Source organism: Drosophila kikkawai, chromosome X (genome assembly GCF_030179895.1).
Source record: "Drosophila kikkawai strain 14028-0561.14 chromosome X, DkikHiC1v2, whole genome shotgun sequence".
Taxonomy (NCBI): Eukaryota; Metazoa; Arthropoda; class Insecta; order Diptera; family Drosophilidae; genus Drosophila; species Drosophila kikkawai.
This window is the reverse complement of record NC_091733.1, coordinates 18,609,158-18,631,187: the sequence shown is the minus strand read 5'-3', so window position 1 is coordinate 18,631,187 and position 22,030 is coordinate 18,609,158. Positions and strand designations below refer to the sequence as shown.

General features: G+C 36.5%; 2 protein-coding genes across 3 annotated transcripts in view; one reads left to right on the top strand and one right to left on the bottom strand.

Moving 5' to 3' along the window:
• LOC108076950 (UNC93-like protein) overlaps positions 1-19,383 on the top strand; it is a 25,383-nt gene extending 6,000 nt beyond the window's left edge. Inside the window, exons 1-6 of one of the 2 annotated variants that reach the window (XM_017170003.3) lie at positions 6,581-6,718; positions 9,990-10,143; positions 15,166-15,300; positions 15,869-16,274; positions 16,653-17,509; positions 17,697-19,383. In XM_017170003.3, the coding sequence (XP_017025492.1) occupies positions 10,096-10,143; positions 15,166-15,300; positions 15,869-16,274; positions 16,653-17,509; positions 17,697-17,873 (1,623 nt within the window). In that variant the 5' untranslated portion in view covers positions 6,581-6,718; positions 9,990-10,095 and the 3' untranslated portion in view covers positions 17,874-19,383. Of the gene's footprint in view, positions 1-6,580; positions 6,719-9,989; positions 10,144-15,165; positions 15,301-15,868; positions 16,275-16,652; positions 17,510-17,696 lie in introns of those variants that run through there. The other variant, XM_017170011.3, reaches the window with a different exon arrangement.
• Positions 19,382-22,030, bottom strand: wus (TM2 and DnaJ domain-containing protein wurst). The gene is made up of 2 exons (XM_017170022.3): positions 21,650-22,030; positions 19,382-21,286 (listed from the first exon to the last, which is right to left on the bottom strand). The coding sequence occupies exon 2, from the start codon at positions 21,261-21,263 to the stop codon at positions 20,040-20,042; it is 1,224 nt and encodes a 407-aa protein (XP_017025511.1). The 5' UTR covers positions 21,264-21,286; positions 21,650-22,030; the 3' UTR covers positions 19,382-20,039.

The following is a 22,030-nucleotide window of genomic DNA, read 5'->3' as shown; positions in this document are numbered from 1 at the left end:
TCCTAGAGAGCATCTAACAGATAAGATTTCGTATTCGCATTCGTATTCCATAATATCTCACAACCAGCAGCAGCGGGTGATATGATAGTGCCTGGTAGTAGCGTCTCAATGGCAAACATTGAACTTTGATGTGCTGCCCCGATTATATAACACGTTCATTATGCCCCATTAGCTCCCTATCCAGATCGTTAGATATATGTTTGTATGTATATATTTCTTTTTTGGGGCCTTTCCCATCAATTTTTACGACGCAGAAAAATACAAAAATTGTGTTTAAGCCGCAGGCTGAGCAAACACTTTAGATACAAGCGGCTGCAGAAGCGGATCTTTGATTTATTTGTACAATTATTTTTTTTTTGGCAAAATAAAAGACAGGTGACAGGGCATATTTCTACCTAATTTTTAGCTGTCTTGGAACTCTTGTGTGTGTTATCCCAATGCGGCGGCGGAGGCCATAATCTTTTCACGCTAAAATTCTGTCCAAAAAAAAAGAATAGAACCCAAACAATGTGGGTTAAGCAAAGAAATAACTACAAGTGTGTCTGTGCCTGGTAATTATTCTTAGGCTCATAAAGAGACAACAGCAGCAGCAGCAGAAACAGAAATTTATAGTTTTATAGTTGACGCTGCTGAAGCGGAAGTTATTATGACAGATAAAAAAAAGTAATAATAAATAAAGCCAGGCCAGCAGCGTAAACAACTAACTGAAAACGAATCTGTAGCGGCCACGGGAAAAAATTCAATTGGAATTGAGCAAAAAGTTGAAAACTGAAAACTGAGAATGAAAATGAAAATGAAGCTCAATGTTGGCACTTTTTTCTGAACTTTTTTTGTTTTTTTTTTTGCTACTAATTGCATTCTAATCGCGAACGAAGGTCTCGGTCTTGGCCATTTTTAGTTTAGTTTTGTGCTGTATTACGCTATTATTTGTTGGGTTTCTGTATGTTTTTTTTTTGTTGCTCGTTGTGGGAAGCAGTTGGCCAAGATGTGCAAAAAAACAAAATGTCTGTATATATTTTTATATATACAAATGCACTGTGGCTGCCGTGGCGTATGAGCAATATTTTGCTAGCCAACCGTGCGTATGCGTGATTTTGGCTGGAGGAGGGGAATTAATTTAAAAAAAAATTATGTTTTCTTCTAGGTTTAATTATTTCTACATGGGTTTTAGCTTTGATGATCATTGTCTTTTCTTTTTTATATGAAATATATTAAATTATAAATAAATATATTAAATAAATAATGAAAGATTAAATTATACAAAAATAAACTAAATTAAAAATGTTATAAATATTCTTTTAACTTGAATATAAAATGAACAAATATATATTTTTAAAATGTAAAATATTTTAAAGTGGCTTTATAAAAACAAATATATAACTTCTTTTATTCCGAACCCATTCGATAAAAATCCTTTAAAGACCCAAAAAAACTATCGATTTTTTCCCTTCTAGAACCTTTCACTTTCTCCTTTTGCATTTTGTAATCCCTTCAAGTGCCGGAATTTCCATGCACTGACTTCCTCTTGTGCTTTTAATTGCTATATAACTTTATGACTTAACCGTAAAAATGGTATATATGTATACTATATTATACATTGTATAACCGCCTCATATCGCTAAAGCGAACCGACGGCGATAGAAATCAATCGATTTATAGCAGCGTGCGGTAGCTTTTGGCATAATCTTTACGGCCGGCAGCGAAATCAATCAATTTAAATTTGATTAGGCCGTGATTTCTGGGCTCCCACACACACAGCCGGCCGAAGGGGATTACGAGACGACATGTATATATGTATATATAGTATATATATAGATGCCTAATATACGACCGGGCCGATTACAGCCTGGTTATACCAATATATCGCTTTATGGCCGGCCAAATCACGCGAACTCACTCGACTCGGGGCGGAAATTGACGGACTCCCAAGAGAGGGAGAGTATATATTGTATATAATAATATCAAAAGCAATATAATGCCCATATATAACATACTATATGAGGTTTATATATAGTAATGTCTGTGCCTGGATCTCCGGTTTCAAAAATCATTGTTATTAATACGATTATTGTGTGCACAGTTGCGTGTTAATTTCACTGTGATTTTACCTGGGAGTATTCTATTCTAGTTTATTTTTTACTATTACTACGTATTGTCTTTTTCTTTTAGACTTTTTCTTTGGATTAACTGTTATTAGTCGATATCTTTATATATTCAAGCTATCAAAATCTTCAAAAACCTATTACTGACTCTGTGTCGGCAAATATAGTACTTATTTATTATATGGCGATCTCGTTGACATTCGGTCACAATTAAAACGCCACAAGATTTTAATTATATCGAAAATAAACACACACACACACACATGGATATTGAGACTGTGTATGCCGCGGCGTATTGTTATTAAATAATTGTCGCACAATTGCCAGTTGGCCAGTTCAATCAACTCGGCCGACAGCCAACAAAGCGAAACCATTTTCGAGGCGTTTTTCTTTTTTGTTATTTTTGTTATTTTTTGGAGTTTCCACTTGCTTATTATCTATATAGTAGAGGCGAGCATTATTTCAAGCAAAGAAATATATTGGTAATATAAGCAAAAGAGGCTGAGAGACAAAGTAATACAATACTTAAATTAAAAATTTGGCAATTTTAAACAGAAGCTCTTGTAACTCTTTGTTATACTTTAAACAATTGAAAAATTTAATACACAATTTCATACATAACCTCTTATAAAATTTGTTTAATATTTTCTTAATTTAAATTATAAACAAAGTCCCAGTAATTGTTAATAACAATAAACAGCCGAGTATTATATCATTTATGGGTCATATAACCAAAAGAGACTGGTCTTTAGTCGAAATATATATGGTTTATACTTGATTTATATTATATTATTTATACTTTAGAGTAGTTGAAAGTTATAAAATTTGTTACATGAACTTTTATAATATTTTTTTTTTTATATTATTACCCCCAATATTGTTATTGTACCTTATAAAACTATAATTTTCACTAATCAATCAATTTCAATTTCCTGTAGAAAGATCTCGTATTGTATTAAAGCCTAATCTCTGTTGGAATTTCACCTTTAAAACAAATCGAAATAATCCTGAAATAAATCGCGTATACGACATGTGCGCCGCTATCGTCAAATCCCCCTTAGACAATTTGTCGCTGGCCGATCACTTAAGCGATTAGTGTTGTTACTTTAATTAAAATATTTCGCATCAAGTGGCCAGTATCAGGCACTCATACATATATGTATAATATACTATATTATATGCAATGAAATCAGCAGCTAAAAATATTGGCTATAAATAGGCGGCACGAATGGCCACAAAAAAGGTATATATGCTCATATTTGTTTAAGCACCTGGAATAAGGTACAAGACCAGTCGTTTTTTTGGTTTTTTATTCATTCACGTGACCAGCAAAAAATACAGCAACAAACAAAAAAAAATATAACCATATTTTTGTGAAATTTCTGGCAATAAAAACCTGATTATCGGAATTCGTAGGCAAAACGAATCTTTAATTAAATGATAGAAATTCCCCGAGGAGCCCGAGAATAGACAGTGACTGCTATTTTTTTGGGGCCACTTCATGGCTGGTTATTGATTTTGACCCATTTGACTTGGTAACAGGTCTCAAGATCACCACAAATTTTGGAATAATTTATTTCCCTCGGCAAGTGAGTGAGTGCGTAATGATTCATTTACCTTAGTTTTTTTTTTTCTGTTTTCCCTTTGTCCGCCGCCTTTCCTGTTTATGTCTCTCGGTTTATCAATATATATATATATATAGTGTCCAGGGTTTAGCCTTCGATTCCGATTCGATTCCGCTATGGGACTTCCATTGTTGTAGTCACCTTTTTTATGGGTGATAAGCTGTCAGTCTCTATCAATCAGCCATTGACTTGTGTCGATTGCCTCTCTCATGGCTTTAGGGCTTAGGTACAACACACCGAATCGAAGATTAATTGATTTTAAACGATCTATTAGTATTGATACAGGAATGGGGAAATGTTATTCGGGGGGGGGGAATTATTTAGGGATTAGGGAGAGTGATGGTTCAGAGAGAGACTTAGGGCCTTCGTTAGCCTATAATTCTTTAAAATCCACTTCACATCAGGCTCTTTATTCAAATGCTCACTCACTCACCCAATGCCAATCAAAGTGTATTGTTTTTTGCCTCTCGTGTTTCTTTCGTGTCTGTTTTTATTTTTATGTTCATAGTTTGGCTTGAAAACTGGGTCAGCCAAATAGCAAATATGTCTTTGCTCCTCCTCCCTTCGGGCCAGATCCGTATTGAGGCTTTATAGCAGCCATCTCGAATATATATATATACATATATATATATGATTGAGCCCGCTTCAAGTGCGATACCCTTCGGCTGGGGCATCATACTTTTATTGACACAACTGCTGCGCGGCTTTATATTATTGTAAGTGAGCGGAGTTAATGCCTTTGCCTTATGGATTTTTTGGCAACTAATCGTTATGGTATACATATATATATATATATATGGCTGCAAGAGTGCTTGGCTACAGGCAGAGAAATAAATAAATCTCTTGGAAAAGTAATCTGAGAAAAACTAGCTTTTTTGTGCAGTTTGTTAGGTGTTTCCTCACAAAAAAACTCCTAACCAAACGGACTTTTAACATTTTTCTAACTTTCTACATATTAAAGTATCACAGAATTTGGACTTGGGAATTTTAAGAACACGACAAAAACTGAAAATAATAACATTCATTAAGGCTTCTTTAACTTTTTTAAATTGGTTTTTTTATTTTTTCTGAATTTATTAGAATTTATTAGCCTTAGAAAGTCACAGAATTCCGACTTGGGTATTTTTAGAGCCGTCTTTGTAAGATTTTTGTTTATGAACATATATAATAACTTAAAATAATACTATAAATTAACTAAAGCTTTAGACATTTCTTGTTTTATATTCCTAATTCCTTTCATTACTTTGCTCTTGTAATTTCCCTAATTAATTCTCCCTGCTTATTTCTCTTTGTGTACCCTGATATAGCCATATCCTCCTTGGCCAATTTCATCCGTCATTCTTCATTAGCGCCTGTCTCGATTCTCGAGTGGCCAAAATTGTTAATACTATATCCCCCTTCACGATCACGACATTTAGTCATAGACACTTGTGCTTTGTGCTATCTGTACAGCCAAAACTTCCTTGGAAAATGTGTTTTGCATTAGTAGTAATAAAAATAAATAAACCCAACCCCCGAAAGACAAAGGGAAAGAGAAAAAAAAGTACCTAATTCCAGAGTTTTCCGCGCGATCGAATCACTCTTTTTGGCCGAAAAATTTACGATCCCCGCGAAATCGAAATCGAAAATCGAAATCTGAATCACAGTCCACATAATCACGCGCTAATAAGCGCGATAGCTTTAGCAGTAAAAGAATGGCTACCGGTACCAGTTCTTCCTCCTCCTTCTACACCATTCTGGCCGCGATAGGATGAGCCCATCCACCCACCACACCCACCGCTGCCCTTCGCTTCGGCCCGTGCGCGTTTATTAATTAGAATTTATGGTCCGGCAATAGCCGCGTCCATATAGAGACAATAAATAGCCATTGTATATGTTGTTGGAGGTACCATAATCTTATCGCAGCCCCTCACTCCTTTCGACAGGTGAAGAGCCCCCCATTGTCGAGACCAGGAGCGGTTCTCGAACTCGGATCAAGAAGCATTTGGACTACAGCATAAATTTAATCATTAATCTTTGATTAATTGTTCAAGAAGTTAACCTATTATTATATTTTAATAATTAAGAAATAAGATAATTCATTGTAATGGCTTATCCTAACCTGAACCGCTCCTGTATCCTGCCACACGCTCCTATTATCGACCAGGAGCGGCACACACAGGGCTTTCAGTTCCCTGAACGCAGATCGGGAAGCATTTATCAATGAATAGAGCTTTAATGGATGGGAATGGGATACGACTAAACAGCTCCTAGATCCTGCCACAAGCCTGGTGAGCCTTAATCAAGATCAGAAGACAAATATCACTGATAGGAGCTTTAATATTGACTAATAAAACCTTGAATGGTTAAAGAATTTTGCCTATTTTTTTACTTTATTAATTAAAAAATAAAAAAAATACATTCTTAAGGTTGGTAGCACCCCCCTGAACCGCTCCTGTATCCTGCCACACGCCCCTATTGTCAGCTATCAACTGAAGATTTGAAAAGCGCGCGTCGTACAGCTGCCGTTGCTCCTCGGTTATCACCGAAATCAAATCTGGCCAAAATGAGTTAACAAAAAAAAAAAGTACTAAAGAAAAAAAAACGTACAAATAAATATAAATAAATGCAAAAAAAAACCATAAAAAATAAGGAGGAGGAAAATACGGCTCTGACTCTCTTAGCTCTATCTCTTTCCGATTATTTACAGTTAGCTCCGTCCAGGCGATAACCTTGCCCACAATATATCTTCGGCCCAAACGCCGACTGAGGCAGCGGCAGCGACGCCTGCCACTAATCACTCCAATTAGCTAGAAAGTGCTTTTCGTTTAAAATTCGCACGTTGTCGCAGTTTCTTGGCATTGTACTGCGAGGCTCTGAGACAGCCACTTGGCCAGTTCGTTTCGAGTTCGAGTTTCGAGTTTCGAGTTCAAATTCGACTTCGATTTCGATTTCGATTTCGAGTTCAGGTTTAAGGATAACCGGAGCTGTGGCGGCGACCTATAATTTTTTGTGAGTGTAACCAGAGAGTGCAGATCTCGCAGATCCTTTAAAATCTATAAAAAAATTAAAAAAGAAAAACAAATAAAAGCAAAAGGAGCAAGTGAAAAATGTGTTTGACAGAAATAACAATACAAAATATAACTCAAAAGTTTTACAAAATCAAAAACCAAAAAAACGAAATATATTTGAAAACAATTAGTAATAGTTAATAAATAAAATAATAAGAGAGAGACTTGGTTACTCTATAAAATCTAACAAGTGCAAAAAAAAAAAACAAAGAAATCATTTTTTAAACCTTTTCTAAAAATATATAAATTTTTAATATATATATTTGTTTTTAATTTTTGTTAAGGATATATAGAATTTCCAAAACAAGTTCTTTTTAATATATTTTTTCTTTTTAAAGGATATTTTCCGCTTATATTTTGCTTATTATTTAATTTTCTTAAAAACAACGAAACACATTTCTTAAAAACTTTCAAAATATAAGAGTATTTTCTATACTAGCCAAGTTTTATTATAAAAATACAAAAAATATGCAAAAAAAAAAAAACAGAAAAAGTCAGACAGTTGGCTTAAGTGAAGGGCCAAGCAAAATGGAAATAAAAATAAAAAATGCAATAATAAAAAAATACATAATGGAGGAGGAGTAGTGGGTTACAGGGGGGACAGCGGCCAATTTGTAGGCCACTTAAGTCCCGAAGATAATGCAGATTGTCTACAGCCGATTTCGAAACAATTTGGATAGCGAAATAAAGCGAAATAAAGCGAATAAAGCGAATAAAGCAAAATAAAGCGAAATAAAGCGTGTGTTATAGACCTTCCGACTTTGATGAGTGCGTTATTTCGCTAGAATAATAATTGAAATTGAAATTGAAATTGAAGTGCTTCTTTATTTTTTTCTTTAATGACGTTTGGCGCGTGTCGTTCTTTCTATATATAAATAAATATATAAAAAGAGTGATAGAGATATATGTATAAAATTTAACTCACACGCAGCAGTCATTAAAATCTTTGGCTTGAAAATTGTCAATTGACCAGACCAAGTAGGGCGACTTCCATTTTCAAACGGGGAATCGTACCTCTCGTATATAATACATACTGTATATTCTTGCTTATATAATCTGTTTGGTTTCGTTTTCATTTCTGGTGAAAAATTGGTTAGTTGAAAAGCGTAAAGCAAACACGTGCTCCTTGGGTCTATTATAGTGTTTCTTTCTGGCATTTCACAGTATTGTATCAATCGGCGACAGCCCAGCTGTTTGGCGTTTTTAGAGGATAATTAGCATTAGACGGCGCCGTGCTTTGTTGTGATGACGTCAGTCGCAGACAGACAGTCGGGCAGGTAGCAGGTTCTTTATGAGTTAATATTAATTATGGCCAGGTTTTTTTTTTTCGTTTTTGGTGACTTTGTTTCTGGCAACGGGTTCGAGCTACTTACCCCGTAATCGAACGTATTATCTGCGATAATAATTGAGAGCCAAAATCGAATATAAGTACATATAGTCGCCGTAAGAGATACTTGGGAGGGCCCAATGATCATTGCATCATTAGCTTTTTGTATTTAGTAGAAATACGAGAATTTTCTGTATTTTTTAACCGAAATTCTTTCAATTATTTACTTGAATTTATGTAAGATTGCTGTTTGGTTTGATCATTCACAGGAGGCACTGTTTCTGTTAAAGTTTCAAGCCACAAGTCCAACGGTTAGTGTCATAACATGCTAAAAAGTTTCGCGTCGCTAGTGAAAAAGTTGGAAGAAAGGCTTTAAGAAAGTAACTTAGGTAATGATATTACCAAAATATTTATGAAATGTTTGAAATCGAAAATTTTGCAAACTTCCCACTCTAATTTAACCGAACGATAAACCCCAACAGAATGCTGGTATGCAAAGAATGGTGCTGTAAAGCCTATGTATTACTTAATTGTGCTGTAAAGCGCAAGCTTTCTCGTCGTCTTGACAGTAGCTGTTAATCGGAAAAGATTTAACAGCAAGATTAAAGTCACTCTTAACGAATAGCACGAGTTTCTTAAGTAACTTTTATATTAAATAATGCACTCTTTTTTTACACACTCTCTAAGATTAGTCACCACAATAATATATAAAAAAAAAGTGACAGTTAGTAACTGTTACCTATTGAAAAGTATTACGAAGTCTAACATTAATCAATTGTATATTTTACAGCCAATCATAAAATATTTAAAACTAGTAGAACACTCGGGATTATATATTTTAGTTCACCTATATTCCATATAAAAAAGGGTACAAATAAAACCCAGACCCGATTACATTCTATTTAATGAGCCGCCAATTCGTGACAGTTCGCTGATTAGCACGTGACGGTAAATCCCAGTCACATATACCCATACTTTTTTGGTTCATCTCAAGTTCTACGTATTGAATTTTTACGACCTTTGCTTTGACTTAGCATAAATGAATAAAAAAAAAATTAGGTAGGATTATAAAAAGAAACCGAACAAGCCACGATTATAAGTCATATAAATTTTATTCCTTTTTTTTTTTTTTGTTAATTTTTATGTTGTAATTTAGTCTTTATTTCTGCGTGTTGGCATTGTTATTATCATTAATTTGCGTTGTGTTTATTTCCTTTGAGAATTTCTATGCCAATGTCTGGTCATAAAAAGTTTAACAAATTTTTTTTTTTCTATTATCATTACTGTTTTTTTTAACCAGGGTTTTCATTGTGTGCCGTTTTTTTGTCGCTTCAGTTGAGGGGCCTGAATAATAGTTGGATATGCCGCCTAATATGCAATTAATTGGACATGAACTTGGACAGTGTGTGTGTGTGTTTGTGTGTGTGTGTGTTTGTGTGTGTTTTTGTGTGTGTGTGAGCTGATGTCAATTATAAACAATTAGACAATGGCAAAATTGGTAACAAACCGATGGGAACTGATGATGATGGGGGGCCGCCGCCAGATGAATGGGGGAAGACTTTGCCGGCGAGCTTCTGAATCTCGGAACGGATTCGCAATTGTTCCTGACTTTTATATACCTCTGTGTATACATACCTATATAGTATACCTATTAATGTTTTTTTTTTTTTTTCTACAAAATTTCCGACAATTATGGCTGGGCTCATGCAATTTTCAAAAGCTAAAACGAAAACGAAAATCTTTCAGTTACCTGTATTGAAATGATAATTTATATATTATTCTTTTATTACTATTATTGTTATGGCCGAGACCGCACAGGCTGTTACGTACTACAGATCCACTAATGGTTGCTTCTATCTCTCTCTCTCTCTTTTTCTCATTGCAGTTAACTCTTTTTCCCTTGGGTTAATTGATTAACCAGGCCCAAAAGAAGCCTAAAACAAAAAAAAAAAAAAAAAGAGAGATCCCGGGAGAACACAAAAGCCAGCAAGATGACTGGTTTCACGAACGCCGGTTTCGAAAACGATGAGCCCGTCAAGGTGAGTGTTGTTGTTATTTATTTATTTACTTCTTTATATTTATCATTGCCCAAGTAGTTCAGTTCGTTCTCTCCCCTCCTAGGGGAGGGGGGCGGAGGGGGTGTAAGTGCTTTACCTGGTTTTTTTCCTCCTCATTTAACTCGAACAAGTGTCGGACACGTCAATGTACGCATAATTAAAAAACATCTGTAAACAAAGGAAGAGGCGAAGGAGAAAATCACGAAAAAGATTCGGTATAAGAGACTCATTATATTCCGGGTTTGTTATAGTCACTATTCAAATGTACATATGTATACATATATGTATGTATTTTGCATAATTAAGAAAAGGCGGTAGGCAAGTTCTTTTGGTACATTTTTTGGCAGAGAAGTTCGCCCAGACTCTTCGAGTCAAATTATGATTTCTTTGTCCCAACTCTTTTTTAAATGTAAATATATAATTCTGAAAGCCAAATAAAAATTTAATTAAATTTAACTAAAGTCCACAGTTATACTTATTTATTAAATAATAAAACCCATGTATTTTTGTGGCAAAATAATTTCCTAGTTAGATTTAGTAAACTTTATAGGTTTCCGTGAGCTTATAGGCTTTATGCTATATAAAAATCGGGTTTCAATCAAAATGGCTTGGGTATTTCCCATCGGTTCGCTTAGAACTTACCGGGGAGAGCCATCGAAATGGCCATAACTGGCCATAATGCGGCTGCTGCCTTGGCCACTTGTCGCCGTTGTTGCCATTCATTCATGCATGGACAATAGATATGGCTAACATATAGCTTATAGGCCGGATTACACTTATCATTGGGTGTCTGGGAGAGCACCTTAGTCTAAGTGTGTGTGTGTGTTAATGACTGTGTTTGCCTTCGGCCAAAGAAATCATGTTTTATAATGACACGCGTCACAGCTTTTATGATGGCCCAGTTGGGGAGGAAGTGCCCAATAAACCGAAAACTACAAAAACCAAAGTCAAAAAACACAAAAAAAAAAAAAAAAATAACCAAAAATCGAACAGCGAAAAAAAAAAGCTCAGCTGGTCAATGATCATTAGCATTTGGTTAGCCACTCCTTGGCCTTTTAATGAGGCAAAATAAATTTCACCTGCAGAAATTCAAAACCAAAGCCAAAGCCAGCCCACACGCAGAAGCGGAAAGGCACAGAGACTTTGAAAATGCAGAAAAGCTGAAGAAAAAATAAAATATCAGAAAAGAAATGTGACAGCAGAAAGCGCTGGCTGGCCTCCCTCCTCCTCTCCACTTATTTATGGATATGTCTTAGCCACAAACTTGACCGGAGAGCCGGCCAGGCAGCCGCTAGCTAGCCAGCTTATAGCCTAGCCAGGTGATGATGGCCAGCGAATTTGGCAATAAATAAGGTAACACAAGAAAAACTGAGGCAAACGAACGGCGCAAACTAACACAGAAACAAAAATAAATACAAAAAAGGTATTGCACAATTAAAGCACCGACAAGGTTTCATAATAAAATATTGCCAATTTACAATACCCACCCGCTGCCACCTCCCCCCACCGCTGAGAAGGAGTGACCGCCGCGCCCTGTAATCGGTTCGGTTCTTGAAAGACATCGAAACCAAACTTGTTTTCCTCAACCCAGAACCGCAGCAGCCAAAAGGAAAAGCAACAAAGAAAAAAAAACGTAATAAAAGAAACCCGAGAACGTCCAGCAAACACCAAAGACAGCCGAGGTGGTTTAAAAAATAACTAAAGCTTACAAAATAACTTAAGCCTCAACAAAAACAAAAAACTATTCAATTGGAAATACTTTGTAAAAATCGTATAAAAAGGTTTAATTTAAATTACAATTGGGGTATACTAATACGGTCACATTATAGATTATAATATATATTTTTTGGCGTAAGATCCTTGTTAACTTTTTTTTAAATTTTAATTCTTAAAATCTATTTTTGAAATTTTTATAATTTTGCACATAACAGTACAATTTTGAGGCTTCTTAAAGACACTTTTAGTCAATTTATTTAATAAAGCCACTTAATTTAATTATTTTCTTTTTTTAGTAAAATCTTTTATGGTTTTTTTATTTTTATATTTTTGTTTTAATTAAAGTACATTTTTACTATATACTATCTTATATTTAGCCACTTGATTATAGTTTTGTTCTCACGAAAATAAATCCTTGTATTGTCTAACGACTCTAGACTTTAAAAAACATATGTTATTAACTTTACCTACATTTTTTAATAAATTGTTTAGTGGTTATTTTCTACCCTATGTTCGAATTATTTCCCTATTAAGCTAGTCTGGAGCTAAATAGCTCACCGCTGCTGTATGTAAAAACCACCAAAGCAAAGACGAAACGTGCCGCGTTTAAAAATAAAACGCAAATCTCGTGCAGCACAGCGCGTGCGCAACATGTTGCCGCGTGGGCACACACACACACACACATATACAGGCATATAGAGGCTGCTGCAGGCAGTAGGTCGCTGGCAACATGTTGCCAGAAGTAAAGCGACTTACACAGAGAAAAATGGGTCAAGAATTTAATATGTGAAATATGATTTTTAAAAACTGAAAAAATATATATATTTATGAAATAATTAAAGAGCTTTTTAATTAATTGAATTTATTTTTTTAACCTAAATGTAAAAAATGAATTATAGTTTTAAAACAACCAATAGTTAAAGTTTTTCAGTATTTGTTTCTTTTTTGAATTTAAATTCCCTAAAATACCTTATTTTCGCCTTGTGCACTCACACAAACACTATAAAAAAAATAAATAAAAAATAAATAAAAATAAGACAAAATCCACACACACCTGCGGCCACACTCGAAGAGACAGTTTGCTCACCTGGCCGCTTTTAACTGGTTTGCGGCGGTTTTTGTTTGTCTCAACTACGACGACGGCGACGGCGGCGCCGCAGGTGCTGCTGCTGCTGCTGCGCTGCCAACACTCTCGCATATCATTATGGCCCGTGTGCACTGGCATTATTATTACGCGCACTTGTCTTAAAGCTCCGCTTGCCAAGAAAAACTATAGAAAAATTAGAAAAAAAATTGGGATGGGGGAATAAATAAACATCAGCTCAACCCGCATTCGCAGCCATCAGCTGTTTAGCAAGAAAAGCACATGCAAGCGCACAACAAACAAACAAACAAGTGCACAAACGTTTGAAAAAAAAAAAAAAAATACAACAAAAAGAATGAGAGAAAAAGAAAATAAATAACCTGCAAGAAAAATACTTGCCAACACAGTTTGGTTTTCCAGAAATTTTTTTTTGGGCCAAGTCATGATTTTTTCTTAATTTAACCCATATATATTTGGAATATTTATAAATATAATATAAATATAAAGAAATTGAAAAAAATACCTTAAGTAAAGTCTTTAGCTGCCTAAAGGGTATTTTTATATTATTAATAGAATATATATTATTTTAGGGCTAAAATTTAATGTTTTGCTCAATTTATTTTAAAATATTAAAATTTAAAAATATGATCTTTAAATTCTTAATTTCTCAAAATATTTAAAAATATTTACTTGAAGAGGGTTGTTTTTCAATTCTTCATTTTCAGTAATACTTAAATATATTTTTGTTAAAAATTAAAACCTTATTTTAATATAGATAACAAATATATAACTGATAAAAAGATATAATATAATATATATATAATCCTCATAATCTTTTTAATCCAGCTTCTTTTTACTATTGTTTTTTTGTTGTACACCGGGCGTATGAGTGATATTTAATATTTTCCAGCGTTTTCGATAGCTATGCTCTCCCATTTTTTGGCCTCTTTTGAGATTTTTTTACTGAATTTTGCCACGTTAACTGTTCTTCTTTTTCTTTATTTTTTAAATCTTTTTATTTGCTAATTAAATGCAAGAAAAAAATAAAGAAATTTAAGTGTTCCAAGTATTATTCCTTTTCGGTGTTATGGCTGTTAATGGTTTTTGTTTTATAACAATTTAAATGCAATTTTATTATGCTGATAAAAGCACAGCAAGGGGATTTTTTTTTTTTTTTAGCTTGGAATCTGAAATCCGTCTGCAATTTGCATACAAACAAAACGGGGTTTTCTACAGCCTCAACGATATATCTATGCATATATAGTATCTGAACGATTTCCTTAACAAACTAAAATCGTGTGAACAGCAAACGCATTATTATGTGCTGTAATTAAGTTTGTAAATATATTGTATATGTACTGTGCGAGTGATCACATCGATTGGAGGGGACTTGCATAACGACGCGTGTGGGTTAAGCCCTCCTCCACCCACTACCCCGCGATGTAACCTTCTTGGCCCTCTGTGTGCGATGCATGCGAAATCGCCATTTTTTGGCTTTGGGGTTCAGTTCTCGCCCGGGGTGGGTACATTACTTTCGGCGGCCTTTTTCCCGGGGACTCTCCGATGGAATTCACCTCGGGCATTTTGATGGCCATTAAAATGACCGAAAAACAGAAAGAAAAAAAAAACAAACTTTGCGTCGCGCCACGCATGCGCAACGCGAGCAAAACGCGTGCGGGCTTTATAAATTGATTTTTCGGTTTTTGAGTTCAGTTCAAATTATTTACCCCCCTTCGTTTGGCTTTTTTTAGAAACTAAAATGCGTAACACATAAATAATTAATTAATGAAAGCTGATCAAGGCTTAAACGATGGCTAAAAGTAAAAAATACCAAGCTGGGAAAATTAAGAAAATAATAAAAAATATTACATGTTAGTTTTGAAATTCAAATATTATTTTTAGCACTTTTTTATAAGCTTGTTAAATCATTTTGTCTTAATTATCAGCCATTTAAATTTGAGATCGATAATTAACCAAATTAATCATAAACTTGTTTAATATCTAATCGAATAATATGAAAGTTTAAGCTTGTTCGAAAATGAGGAGATAAGAAAGAAAGTAGGATGCACTTCTCGGTGTCTCTCGAACAAAAAACAACAACATACAAAATAAAAAACCAACGATCATCCGAATGCTTGGTGATCTTTACCACTTTGCTTACGACTTACGTCTTTTCTTTTGCCTTTTTTACGTTTTATTTTTAGCCAAAAGCTGGTTTCGAGCCCGACACCGCCTCGCTGCGAGAGAAAGTTGTGCTGAATCCGGCCGAGAAATGGCGCATCTTAAAGAATATCTCGATCATCTCAATAGCCTTTATGGTGCAATTTACAGCGTTTCAGGTGAGTACCTGCTGGGACCATTGATGATCATCTCTAACATACTATTGAACTTTAACTAAAATGATACAAAAAAAACCTAAATTCAGAATTTTAATTAGTTTCCATTAATTATTTAAATCGAACTATTATTTTAATTAATTCCAAAAGTAAATACTATTGAATAATTATCATAAAAGCATATATTCAACATTTTCGATATTTTTCGATATTTTTGCATTAAATAGTTAATTATATTTTATCTTATTTATATATTATAAATATAAGTTCAATATTAAAATCAAAACAGTTGATAAATTCCAAACGGTAAAATAATTTCACTTATATCAGAAAATATGAAAATAATTATAATCTTCGATTTTCAAGTTTTAAACATCAATTCTTACCAGCTCCAATCAATATATTTCTAAAAAAAATTAGGTCTTTTAATAGTATTATCAATTCCAAACTGTAAAAACTATAAATAAATTCTCAGAAATCTTAAAAATAATGCAAATATTTAATATTCTTTCACAAAAATAATAGATTTTTAATTTAATATACTAACTTTAAAATATATGTATTATTTTAGGGCACGGCTAACCTGCAATCCTCCATCAACTCCAAGGATGGCCTGGGTACGGTCTCGCTCAGCGCAATCTATGCCGCCTTGGTGGTATCCTGCATCTTCCTGCCCACGCTGATTATCCGCAAGCTGACCGTTAAGTGGACACTGGTCTGCAGCATGCTCTGCTATGCCCCCTACATTGCCTTCCAGCTGTTCCCGCGCTTCTACACTTTGGTGCCAGCCGGCATACTGGTCGGTATGGGTGCCGCCCCCATGTGGGCGTCCAAAGCTACTTACCTGACGCAGGTCGGACAGGTGTATGCAAAGATAACCGAACAGGCAGTGGATGCCATTATTGTGCGATTCTTTGGCTTCTTCTTCCTGGCCTGGCAATCCGCTGAGCTCTGGGGCAATCTCATCTCCAGCTTGGGTGAGTTAGTTTTCTATTATCTATACTTTTTAGTTCTAAACTTTAAAGAGTTCATTATCCCCAAGAGGCTCTCTCAGGGAAATTACTGACAGTCATGTTTCCGTTGCTATAGACAATCTTATCGCGTCATAGTAATAATCGATGGCAAAGATTGCCAAGACCCTTAAATTAATAAAGTATTAGCGTTTGATTTCTTCTTTCTGACCAGCTATCGAAGGCCGTAAAACACTTTCTGATTATTGGCTACTGAATATCATAAAATGAGCTAGACAGAATTTTTTTTTAGGAATTTTTATGGCTGGAATCTTCCACTAAACGTTGAGGCTTTCTATGAGAAAAATTCTAATCTTTATGTTTACATTCCTTTAACCTATACAGTCCTGTCCAGCGGCGCCCATGGCGGTGGCAGCAGCAGCTCGAACTCAACCATTAGCGAGGAGGACTTGCAGTTCTGTGGCGCCAACTTCTGCACCACCGGCAGCGGTGGACACGGCAATTTGGAGCGTCCCCCAGAGGATGAGATCTTTGAGATTTCCATGATTTACCTGTCCTGCATTGTGGCCGCTGTCTGCATTATTGCCTTCTTCCTGGATCCCCTCAAGCGGTATGGTGAGAAGCGCAAGGGTTCCAACTCGGCTGCCGAACTCTCGGGCCTGCAGCTCCTTTCCGCCACCTTCCGTCAGATGAAGAAGCCAAATCTGCAGCTCCTCATCCCCATCACCGTCTTCATTGGCATGGAGCAGGCCTTCATTGGTGCCGATTTCACCCAGGCCTATGTGGCCTGTGCCCTGGGCGTGAACAAGATCGGTTTTGTGATGATCTGCTTCGGTGTGGTTAATGCCCTCTGCTCAATCTTGTTTGGCTCCGTGATGAAGTACATTGGCCGCACACCCATCATCGTGCTCGGCGCCGTTGTCCACTTCACCCTGATCACCGTGGAGCTCTTCTGGCGTCCCAACCCGGACAATCCCATCATTTTCTATGCCATGTCCGGTCTGTGGGGTGTCGGTGATGCCGTGTGGCAGACCCAGATCAACGGTCTGTATGGTCTGCTCTTCCGGCGCAACAAGGAGGCTGCCTTCTCCAACTACCGCCTTTGGGAGTCCGCCGGCTTCGTCATTGCCTATGCCTATGCCACCACGCTCTGCACGCAGATGAAGCTGTACATCCTCCTGGCGGTCCTGACGCTGGGTTGCATCGGCTATGTGATTGTTGAGATCCTGTACAGGAAGAAGGTGAGCTAAGCTAATAATTAAGGCAGTTATTTCAACTGAAAGGTGCCCAAAAGTATGCTACCTGAAGTTTAGATTGGAAAGCTGCATAGTGGGCACTCTTTTAAAGGATTTTAAGTGCATTGAGAAATTCTTAAGTTACTTTTCGTTGGAAAATCACTCTCTAACTGTAAATTTTCTCCATTTGCAGCAACGCAAGGTGAAGAAGCAGGAGAAGATCGAGGCGGCCGAGAAGGAGAAGGAGGCCGCTGCTGCCGCGGCAGCTGCTGCAGCTCTGGCCGCCGCCGAATCAGGGCCCGATGGCGTTGAGGAGACCGATGACGAGCTGGACGATCTCGAGGAAGACATTGTGGTTACGCGCCTGTAAATGTTTAATTCCCTAACTGCACACTCCGCAAACACACACACAAACTTCTACATTCCATCAAGTTATCGATAGAGAGAGAAAAAAGAGAGAGCAATGCCAGGATAAGACCAACTGGAAAAAAAAAGTGGCAAATGTCAAATACAAAGAGAGAAGGAAAAGAGAAGAGAGCTAAGAGAAGCCGGGAATCGCGTTATCGATAAAAAAAGAGAAATACATTAATCAAAAAGAAATGGCGCTGATCGAGAGAAAAGAAAGCATACTTTTGTGGTTGTAGTTTTGTAGTAGAACATTTTCAATTCCCCCTTCACTACCCTCTCCGCCCACCCGGAAGAACCCCATTTAGCTCAAAGACCAAGCGAGTTTGGCTTTACTTTAGTTTGTACATACAGAGAAAGAGATCGAAAAAAAAAACAAAAACAAAAAACAAAGTGAAGATATCGGGAAGAGATGCAAAGCAAAACCTATTGTGTGTTAGTCTAGGTGTAAGGACACTCACACAACCATACAAAAGCCACACCTACGCGAGCACACACACACATACACAAACGAGACACACACACTGTAGCAGTGTGCGTGCCCACGATGCCTAATAAATTGTTATTTTATTTTAAATCGTACTTTAAACTGTAGTATATACACTAAAAGAAATTGTAATAAACTTCCGTTTTTTGTACATTTTTTTTTTGTTAAAAAATAGAAAAAAAGGAAAAAGAAAGCGTGATAAACAAACAAACACAAACACACAGACACGAAACACAGTCACAAAAAAGAAGCAAGATTCGTATGGAAATAGTCAAATTTGTAAAGTTTTTAAAAATACACATACTGGCCTTAATGAAATATATATATATGTGTATTTAAAAAATATATGTGTATATATATCGAAAAAGCAGTGCAAAAATGAAATGCAATTACTTAATATAACATAAATATTACAAGAAAAAAGAATAAAAAAAAACAAAAGCAAAACAAAAAAAACAAATAGAAAAGAGAAGAAGAGAAAGCAAAAAATCTAGTAGGCAAAATGTTATATACACACATTTTTTGCTCAGTATTATGTTTTAAACTACATTTAAGCGAGTTATTGTTTCCTGTTTATATATTTTTTCTTTTTTTTCCTCCCCGTAAACCTTATATATTGTATGTATATTGTTACGATTTTTTCGAGTTTCGATTTGTTGTTGTTCTTCTTCAAACAAACTCCCTGCGATGGCAATTAAGATTAAAACAAAAAAAAAAGACACACTTAATAAGAAACCATAAAAAGCAACAAAAGATATACTTATAAATACATTTTGTTTTTTATTTAAACGTTTTACCTAAATATTAGTGCAAAAAAAACACACACACAATCCAATCACACACGCAAATCAATATTGTTTGTGAGAAGAAAAGGAAAAAAATAAATACACTTTTTTTTTTGAGCTTAGCCTGTTAAGTAGTTCATTATATTATGTAAAATAAATATATAAAATAAAATAAATAAATGAATATAAATATAAAATGGAAATGCCGTCTGTCACGCATCAATTATTTCAATTTGGAATTATTTAAAAGCATCGCCCACGTAAGCGAAGCTAATATACATACATTTATTTTCCTACGAAGGCAAAGGTGTAAGTAGAGTTGGTATTTAAGCGACTTGGGGATACCCTGTAAAGGGATACTTTTTTTTCATTTTAATAACTAGATTTTTGTATAACAATTTAGAGATTTTTAAAAGTGGAAATGATATTTAAGCGACTTATGGATACCCTGTAAAGGAATTGTTTTATCATTTAATTAACTAGAAGTTGGGGGGGGGTTATTTTATAACAATTTAGAGATTTTTAAAAATAGAAATTATATTTAAGCGACTTGGCGATACTCTGTAAAGGGATTCTTTTTTCTTTTGATTAACCAGAGTCGGCGTGTTTTTTTTTTAATAACAATTTAGCGATTTTTAAAAGTAGAAATGCTATTTAAGCGACTTGAATATACCCTGTAAGGGAATTCTCTTCTTAGTTAAGTAACTAGAATCAGTGTGTGATTTTTTTTATAAAGCCCAACAAAATCGTTTAGAGTGGTATCTCTCTGTCTCTTTACTGGACCGTGATGCAACTATATATTTATCTACATGCTATCTAAAAATAAATGGGGTAGCGGAGACCCGTTTCCGCTTCGTTCTCAAAGGACAATGGCTTCGTCCTCCTGCTGGTACTGCTTGTTCTTGCGACGGCGATTCGACTTGATCTTGCTAAGCACGCTGTATGCCTGCTGGATCTCAATGAAACGCTGGTGAGCCTGGGCCCTCAAAGCCTCATCCTTAACCTTATCGGGATGGTGCTCCTTGGAGAGCTTCCTGTAGGCGGCCGTGATCTCCGCCTGCGAGGCTGTGGCACTAACGCCGAGCACCTTGTACGAATTTCGCTCCCCATCCACATCCATGCTCTCGAACACCTCCTTCCAGGTCTCATACCAGCCATGGTGCTGAGCATAATTGTAGGTATCCTGCAGGGCCTGCTTGAGATCCGTCCACCAGGCAGAGGCCAAAAAGTTGTGCAGAGCCTCGTGGATGGGCACCTCGCCGCCATCCTCATCCGAAATGGTGCCATTGAAGTACAAAAAGCTACCCCAGAAGGCGCAGTAAATGATCACAGCGGTGGTTAGCTTGAAGGTCCGCTCCCCGGGACTGCCGCGCCTGGGCGGTGTGCGCCGCCACTGCTTGGAGATGCCGTCAAAGGTAAGCGCCGAAATCAGTCCAGTAAGCAGTAGGGAGTAGGTCTCATCGTATATCAGATACCTGGCCGGATAGGCCAGACAAGCGGCCAGGAGGCAGTGCCACCAGACACCCTGCTCCCGGCCAATATTGCCCACCAGCCAGACGCCCAGGGACACAAAGATGGGTATCGCCCAGTGCAGGAAGCTCAGGTCCCAGCCACCAACTAGAGTCTCTGGTATGGCCATCGAGCACACCTGTCCAAACAGATGGCCAATCATCACCTGACCAACGAATCGCTTCGAGGAATACGGTGGCTTCGGATAGGCCTGCAGCTTGGCAACGAACTGCTTCACAAACTGCGGATCCTCATTGGCATCTCTCACATATTCCGGGATCAGGAAGAGCTCACCCATCCAGCCGATGCCCATGTAGCCGCCGAGAGTACACCACCAGATGAAGGCATGGCGATCCCGATGCAGATACAAATGATGCAGTCCAAAGATACCGCCAAACAGCCAGCATATGTAGGCCACCACCACCGACTTTTGTGGCGGCAGGGCATTCGCCTCCTTCGGCTTGCCATTGGCCATTGCGGATGATGATGATGTGGAGCTAGCCTTTAGTTTAGAGGGTGATCCGTGTGAGGAATTTTTTGTTGCCACAGGGGACACTGTCTGCTTGGTGCCCATTTGAATTGATGCCAAAAAGAGTACTGAAATTGCATAATAAGATTAGAGGTAAGAAATGCAGTTTTGTATTATAATATTTTCATGAATTTTATAAATTAACTTTATACATTTTTAACAAACAAAACCGATATCCGGGGATTTTAAATATAATTTCACTGTTTTATGTATATTTTCTATTTAATAGCACATAGTATTATATGTACATACATACATTTTAACAGCTATATTATATGTATTTCTTGATCATCTGACCATTCTTATTTTTAAAAGTCCGTTTTTACACGACTTAAAATAAATATGGTATTTTTAAAATGTTTTCTGGTTAATTGTTCGATCAGTAACACTATCCTGACCGTATTTTATTTACTTCAACAGGTGATACTCACTTGCAAGCTGATCGACCTCAATTAGTTGTGAAATTGTCGCTGCGCAGGCGCAGTTTTTGGGCCACGACCGTAAGCTGTCTGTCCGTCCACGAGACGCACGAGTGAAAGAGAGGAGCCCACGACAGAAGAAGAAAGAGGTGTGGAGAGATGGCGGGTGGAGAACTTTCTCTTTTCACAAATTCTATGCACGCAGTTAAATCAAAAACAAGAACATGAAACGGGAACAACTACAGCAACAACAAAGGCCGTCAACTGCACTGATGCGTTCAATTCCAATTAGTTCTTTTCGCTCTTATTCTTCACACTAAATAAAAAAAATATAACTGATTGGAAGAGAGCGAATTGTTGTTTTGCGGGCCGGATTAAAAAATGAACAAAACT